At 37.9% G+C, this 7,577-nt stretch overlaps 1 protein-coding gene across 4 annotated transcripts; it reads left to right on the forward strand.

Annotated features, from left to right (window-relative positions):
• Window positions 1-1,941: 1,941 nt before the first annotated feature.
• Window positions 1,942-7,429, forward strand: LOC103471440 (BSCL2 lipid droplet biogenesis associated, seipin). Of its 4 annotated transcripts, XM_008420446.3 has the most exons (11): window positions 1,945-2,139; window positions 2,836-3,094; window positions 3,167-3,245; window positions 3,573-3,716; window positions 3,807-3,842; window positions 5,060-5,194; window positions 5,310-5,407; window positions 6,200-6,329; window positions 6,435-6,483; window positions 6,571-6,751; window positions 6,991-7,429. In XM_008420446.3, exons 1-10 carry the CDS (start codon window positions 1,965-1,967, stop codon window positions 6,705-6,707), a joined length of 1,242 nt encoding a protein of 413 aa, XP_008418668.1. In that variant the 5' UTR covers window positions 1,945-1,964; the 3' UTR covers window positions 6,708-6,751; window positions 6,991-7,429. The 4 variants fall into 4 exon arrangements, with proteins under 4 accessions (XP_081467739.1, XP_008418668.1, XP_081467737.1 ...); XM_081611613.1 differs by having other exon boundaries at window positions 1,942-2,139; window positions 2,836-3,025; window positions 6,571-7,429; XM_081611611.1 differs by having other exon boundaries at window positions 1,946-2,139; window positions 6,571-7,429.
• The last annotated feature ends 148 nt before the right edge of the window (window positions 7,430-7,577 follow it).

A 7,577-nucleotide genomic window follows, 5' to 3' on the forward strand; every position in this document is an offset into this window, starting at 1 on the left:
AGGCAAGGCAAGTTTAGTTGTTGAGCATCATTTGCACAAAGTGCTTTAAGAGGAAAATAAATGAATATAAACAAATACAAAGGAATTAATTTAACATAAAAAATACACAATGAAAATTTAAAAGCAAATAGCTAAGATATGATTAAAAATCTGACATAAACAATGTCATGTGTTATGGATGTTTTGTATGGACAGGCATTTTATTTGAAAATAGTTGCATGTCATCAACATTAAACCCAGATCAAAGTTTGTGATGAATTGCAATTAAGATGTATATTACTGAAAAACTTTAGGTTCTTTTTTTACCCATGGCAAGTCAAAGACAGTTTCTTCTCTAGAAGAGAAAAATTACAGTTGTATGCTTCATGATTAATTTTAAGGATTAGTCAGTCCTCTTGTGCACTCCACAAACTGCGGTCAGGTTCAGGTGCAAGGAGTGGATAGATAATTGAAAAAGCAGCCAAAGTTAGTTCAGAAGACTCAGAAAATGTATATAAGTATTAAAAGAACATAATTTGCAAGATGGTCTAAAACCCTCTTCTAAGAAAAAAACTAAAATTCCCCCAAAGGTTAAGGACAAAGCTTCTTTTCTTTGTGTTACTTGCCAGAGGGAGTGTAACAAACTAACTGTGCAAAGTGCCAACATTTCCTTGGGTCTCTATGTCATAATATTACTAAAAAACGTTGTTCTGTTGGGGTTTTTTTTACAGCTCCCCCATCAAATTAATCAACTGGAGCATAAGACAAGGTTCCTCACAGGATCTGGATTATACCGTGCAGCCATCTGGCATGACTGCAACTTCTAACTATTCCAGTCAGGGATCTATGTCTGAATTGAGGGATCTTACATCAAACTGAACTTATCGGATTTGTACTGAAAAGAACTGAACAAAACCAAAATACACTAAATATGTTGAATCAGGTGTATTCAGATGTGTTCCGCGACTTTATGTATTTCAGTTTCTACACACCTGAGTCAAATAATTAGGTTGTTAGCAAGACTCTGGAGAACTTGACAGCATATGAGGAACTAATTCAGCCGTTTGATTCATGTGTGTTGGACCAGGCAGGCACACATATAAAAGTTGCAGGACACCAGCTTGAGAACTGAAGTTGAAGACTGTTCCATTAAACCAAACTAATTATTCTTTTTCCTTTTTTTATGGTGGTATTAAACCAAACTATATGATAGTGAACTACAAATTACTGAACTGGTCTGCAAACTAAGCTGAGGTCATCTATACTGTGCTATGTTAAGCTGAACTGAACTGAACCGTACTGCCTGAAGTGAACTGAACCAAACTGAACTGAACTTATTGACATTAACTTGAACTAAGCTGAACTTTACTCTACTGAACTGAAATGAATGATGCTCATTTGAAACTGAATTGTGAACTGGTGAACATAACTAAGTTAAAATTTACTAAACTGAACTGATCAGAACTAAGCTGAACTGAACTTCACTGTAGGGAACTGAACTTTGAACTAAATTATAATAAATGTGCACAGTAAAGAACTGAAGTAAACATTATTTACTGAACTGATTCAAATCAAACTGAACTGTATCACTGTATTGAAAAGAGAAACTAATGTAACACGGATAAAAGGAATCAGCCTAAAAACAGAGCAAATTAAAAAGGATTTGCTTTGGAGTGAATAATTACTGGATTGAATGCAGGTGAGAGAACGAGGAGCAGAACAGGTGATCAGATGGCAACGAGAGAAAAAAGTCAGAAAAGCAAACAGAAATCAAAATCAGATAAAGGGAATAAAACAATCATGGACCAAAAGATAAAATCATTTAATATTACATATAAAAATGCAGAAAACATCATAATATACATATATTTGTGTGTATAAAAAAGGTGTAAAATTAAGAAATATTGATAAAAATTAAATGCAGTCATGAAAAAATGTAGATGAAATTATGTTTTGTGTCTGTTCCAGCTCTTGATCTCGGTTAGATGAAACATATCTTCATGTGGGCTTGGCTAAACTTCATCCAATGGCAGATTTTTAAAACCCTGATGATAAGACATGTAAAGGAGTTGTTTCTGCATTTCACCAAGATCACTGCAGACAGAGAGACTTCAGGGAGCGATTTCCTAACAACTCTCAGTCGGCCAACAGGAGCCAGAGGTGAGTTTCTAAAGGAAGGGAGAGGACAGCTGCAGGGCTTCTGCTGCTGCTGCTTACCCAATAGATAAATGTTTTTACAGCTTTGAGTTTAAAGGGAACAGCATCAGGAACTTAAAGTGTTGACTTCATAAGAATTTCTAACTCTTTTAGAAACTGTATCCAACTAAAGTTAATAAAACTTAAGACTGACACGCGAACTTTAAAATACATCAGTTTCAAAAACGGTTTTAACTCTGCTCATTACAGTCCAAAGCCGTTTCAGGCTTTACTTTTACATATGTTTGTTTAACTCTTTACTGTTTAAACAGGCTTTATGGTGAGCATTTTTCATTGTGTGTTATTTAATCTTATTTATTGGCTGAATTGTTATTTACTGGTTTTCTGTGCAGCGTTTTGTGATAGTTTGACACAGTTTGAAGTCACCTGATGTGAACGGGCCCACATTGTGACTCAGATTGGACTCGGTGGTTTTTGCTGATCTCATTTCCTTGAATTTTAAAGCTTGTGCCCTTCATTTGTAATTTCATTTGCTACACTTTTTTTGTTTTCTGGTTCATGTGCAATGCTTTCTGTCCTAATTTCCAAGAAAATCTGGAAAAGTTCAGACATTTTGAATATTCAATGTCACTTAATGTTTACTGGATAATTTGGGTTTCTTCCAGTTAAATCAGTTTGCCAAAATATCCTGTTTTTCAGGTGCTATGGATCAGAAAAGCCACCTGTCCTCAGAGGAAGAAGTTGGAGAACCTTCAGTCATCATCAGTCAGGTTCTGCTGCGGTTCCAGCATGCAATCATCCTGTGGTTTTCCAGGGCAAGGCGCAGACTCCTGCAGGGGTTCACTGTGTTCTCCACGGTGCTTCTGCTCCTCTGGATCGCAGCGTTTTTGTACGGGACCTTCTACTACTCCTACATGCCCAAAGCGGCTTTTTCTGCACCGGTGTACTATTACTACAGGTGGGTGCACTGGGTTTGGTGTGGCACAGAAAAGACGCAAGCTTCTTGTTCAAATTTCTTTTCTTATCACAGGACAGACTGCGAATTGTCATCAGCTTTCTGGTGCTCTTATCCTGTGGCCAACGTCTCTTTGATGAGAAATAGGAAAAATGTATGTACACAAAATGACCATCTGTAGCATTTCTTGCAGTGCCATCCACATCTTGAAATTTTCCATCTTTTGTTATGTGACAACCACAACCTTCAATGTGTTTTTGTTTTGTGAAAATGCAACAAAAAGTAGTGAATAAACGCGAAGCAAGCTGCACAGTGGTGCAGTTTGCAGCGCTTGTTGTCTTGCAGTAAATAGGCCTTGGGTTTGAATCCCAGCCTGGGGTCTTCCTGCACAGAGTTGAAACGTTTTGGTTCTGCTCAACTCTGGTTAACCCAAATAGTTACCAATTTGTGGAATTTATCCTAAGGTTATCATCTCTTGCAGGCGCTGACATTTGGCCAGGTGTATCGGATGTATTTGCAGCTGGAGATGCCCGACTCACCAACCAATCATGAGGTGGGAATGTTCATGATCAAAACGACATGCTTCTCTCAGGATGGAGGCCAAGTGGCTTCCTCTGCTCGCACTGTAAGCTTCCCTCACTTCAATTTTCAAACACACTTTCTGCTTGAAAATGATCACTTTCTGCAGTGAATCTCAAAGCGCTGTGTTTCTCAGGCAAGCCAGCTGCAGAAGGCCTCCAGCTCTCGCTTTGTGAGTACAGCACTGACGCATAGTAACCGAGTTAGATGAGTTCGACTTGTGCCTATGAAATCACAGATGCTGGCATCTTTATCCTTTTTATCTCCAGAAGTTTAATTTAATTTCCCTCCACTATGGACTATGACCCGGGATATGATAATTAAAAAAACAAGCTGAACTGTATTATACAAAAGATTGATTTGAGGATAAGTAATAAATGATGTGCAGTGGAAAGCTTTTAAGACGTCCACAGCTTTCTCTGCATTTTGCTTCCAATCAACGAGATTTTCTTATCTTTTAAAGAAGTGCTGATCAATTATTACAGTTTTTCTCAAAGTCTTTCAAAACTTCATCCCTTTTCTTTTGTTGAATTCAGGAAAAGTGCATAAAGTAAAATTGCATAACATTTTAATAAAGTGATTCAAAAAGATGGATTTGATTAAAAACCAGGCATTATCCACTGAAGAATGATGCATCTCTCAGGACTGATGTTTTCACTTTTGTCCTTCACTTCTCAATTCTCATCATTTTTTTTAAAGCCATTGTTAGGAGGAAACTAAATTGTAAGTAATTGGTGAGGTTTAAAGTTTTCCACATTCATTCTGGACGGCATCATGCGAGATCTTCCCTGCTAGCATTCATTAAACTGATCATGTTTAATAAACAATCAGCTTTGTTTGATTTTTACTGCTGGGCAAACTGATACTCCTTTATATGTGCCAGACACATTTACTGACACTCCTGGTAGAAATGTGTAAAAAGTCTTAAAATTAATTCATCCTGTTCTTGCAGCAGAATAATCTCACACTGGACAATCTACTGTAATCCTTAATTTGTGTCCATGTCTGTTTATGTGGAAACAGTCTTTCTAGCAGAATGTCTCCACAGGTAAACTCGCTGTTTGAGAGTTGCAGTAAATTGCATCTTAAAACTTAACCATATGAGAATCTTGAAATGTTATGAGAGAAAACAACTTTTTCCATTCTATCCTCAAAACAACTCGACGGGAGCTTTAAGTGAAACTGTTTTCTTTAGTCAGACAGAACCAAAGCTGAATCTCATTTCACCCCTGGTGTTTGTTTTTGTCTTTTTTTTTGGTTCCTGACTGAGTCTTTCTGCACAAGAATCATTTAAAACTTCCCATTTTAGGGCTTTTTACACGACTTTACCAGGGTTCTGATATATTTGCCAGCGCTTGTGTACAAAGTGTGTTGTTCCGCTGTGTTTAGGGAATGCTGAGGTACCGATCTGACCTGCTGAACACTCTGGGAACGCTCCTCTTTCTCCCTGCATTTCTGAGCGGAGCAGCCGAGCAGAAGCAGGTTGTAGAGGTGGAGCTCTTCTCAGAGTTCACAGACGACCCGGTGAGTAACGGACAGATTTTTTTTTTTTAAGTGGAGATATTTTTGCTTGAGAAGAGGATTTCTACAGTTTCTGCAAATGAACATGCTTCATTGTGCTTCCTTTGTTTGTGCTCAGTACGCTCCATCGGTCATGGCTGTCATTGAGATCCTGTCCAGCAAAGTCCAGATCTACTCATCCCATCTGTTTGTGCACGCCCATTTCACTGGCTTGAGGTGAGACTGACAGCCAACGCATTCCTGCACAGAATCCTTCATTTCTGATGTTGTACGTGAAAGAGTTTGGTTTGCAGCTGGCTGAACATAAACCAGCTCTAATGAGATTCACATCTCTGTAAAAGTTCCATTTTCATCTGGTCAGACTCCTCACTGCTGAATCACTTTAGGTGTCTTTTAATTTTGTGACTTCTTGGTTAAGTTGTTGATGAGCTCCTGGAGTAATTTTGTTCTACCAACAACTCCTGGGAAGGTTTACAACTGTTTCATGTTTTTTTTTTTTTTCATGTTTTATCCTTTAGTGAATGAAAAATTTAGTCTTAGAAATGACCAGATCTACAAATACTAGTTTCTTCAAAGGATGATGTGTTGCTTTTCTTCCTGTTCCTGTCAGAGACGTTTTATTAAAGTGATTTCTTGATTCTATGAGCCAAAAATCACTCAATAAATAGGCTATTAAATTTAACTGAGTTAAAAGAAGTTTACATCCTGATTTCACAAGGAGGGACATTTCTTCATATAAATCCAGATTTGTTTTGGTAGCTTTATTTACCTTGTTAATTGAAATTGTTGTTTGAAATCTGAATTGTGTACTTATTCAGGTTATCCTTGTCTAATCTTTGCAACTCAAAGGTAAAAAAGAGGAACCTCTTTTCACTGCTCTGTAAATCCTTCTATAATGATTGACATAAGGTGATTATCTCTTCACCTCCCTCTTTAGGGATAGATGGAGCAGACTGTAAACGCTGATTGTTTTTAAAATCCTCTATTTCTATTTGTCTCTTTTCTCAGATATTTGCTGTTCTACTACCCCGTCCTGTCAGCCCTTTTCGGTGTTGCGACTAACTTCACCTTCCTCAGCTTCATCTTCCTCCTGAGCTACATGGGGCAGCTGTTGAGGCTGCCTCAGAAACCAGAGCAGGTGAGGGGAAACTTTAAACCAGACAGAGTCAAGGGAGCAGGTCTGCAGCCTTGAAATATGTTGCTGTGTATTTTCTGTCATCTACCTCTGAGGTCTGTTTTACAGATCACTGCAGATGAACTCCAGCCACTGGATGAAAAGGATCTCAGTGCAGGTGCAAAGAAATTCAATATTCTGGCACAAACACGAGTAGCTTTAATTTTCAGTCTGATCTTTACTGATGGCATAAATTCGTCTGCAGACGCTGCAGAGCGGCTGGGTCCTCTGCAAACTGATCCAACAGACATGAGTGGGGAAGAGCGCCACCTGGAGTGTTCCAACACAGACATGCAGAACGGACACACAGAGGGTGATGTGAACCAGTCTGAGGCAGCCTGATGTGTTTATTGAAAGAAAACTATAGTCTGGAGATTTAAGTAAAGGTATCATAATTGAACACTGAACTGTAATTTGAAATGTTTTTTGGGGGGGATCATATACTCTAAATCCCGTGTACAGATTGCATTGTAACTTCAGAACATTTTTTATGTTTTGAAGTTACTCTCTGTAAGTAACTCATTTTTGTTGTGATTTATGAAATGAATTTGGAAATGAGGGGGGAAAAAATCCTAATATTTAGAAAACAGTTCCTAAACATTTTAATGTTTAAAATTATTTCCAGATTCAACATTTTAGAGTCCCCTGTCAATGTTTCAGCTCAGGCTTCAAATGGGAGACCTGGAGACAAAGGATGGATGGATGAGCTGATGGATGGATGAATTGATTTATGGTTGAAGGAACAAATTAAAATGGACATGTGGGCGGATAGATGGATGCATGGTTGACTTGATTTTCCTGACTGAAGGAACAAAACAAAATGGATGGGTGGATAAATGTTTTGTCAAACCTAAACATGCATGAAATTGAGAAAGGAACTAGATTACAGTTAAAAAATATCAATATTTTTAATTCTCTGTTATCCCAAACCTACCCAGATTGCATTAACTTTTAAATCCCTTACCAGTGCAGGAACCTTGAGTTGTAACTGAACTTAAACTGTTGCCTCAGTTTCCACGTTGTTGTTGTTGTGTATCACAATAAAAAGGTTTTACTGCAGAAAAGTTTCTCTTTTTTTTCCTGTTTGTTTTTTGTGCCCTTTTCTACATAAAACCTGTAACATGAGAGAAACAGCTCAAGGCAGAGCTCAGTACAACTTTAACTAAGCATTTGCTGTAACTTAATTCCTGCACAGCAGCATCAGTTTTGGGC

This window comes from Poecilia reticulata, chromosome 10, assembly GCF_904066995.2.
Source record: "Poecilia reticulata chromosome 10, P_reticulata-male-v2, whole genome shotgun sequence".
Taxonomy (NCBI): Eukaryota; Metazoa; Chordata; class Actinopteri; order Cyprinodontiformes; family Poeciliidae; genus Poecilia; species Poecilia reticulata.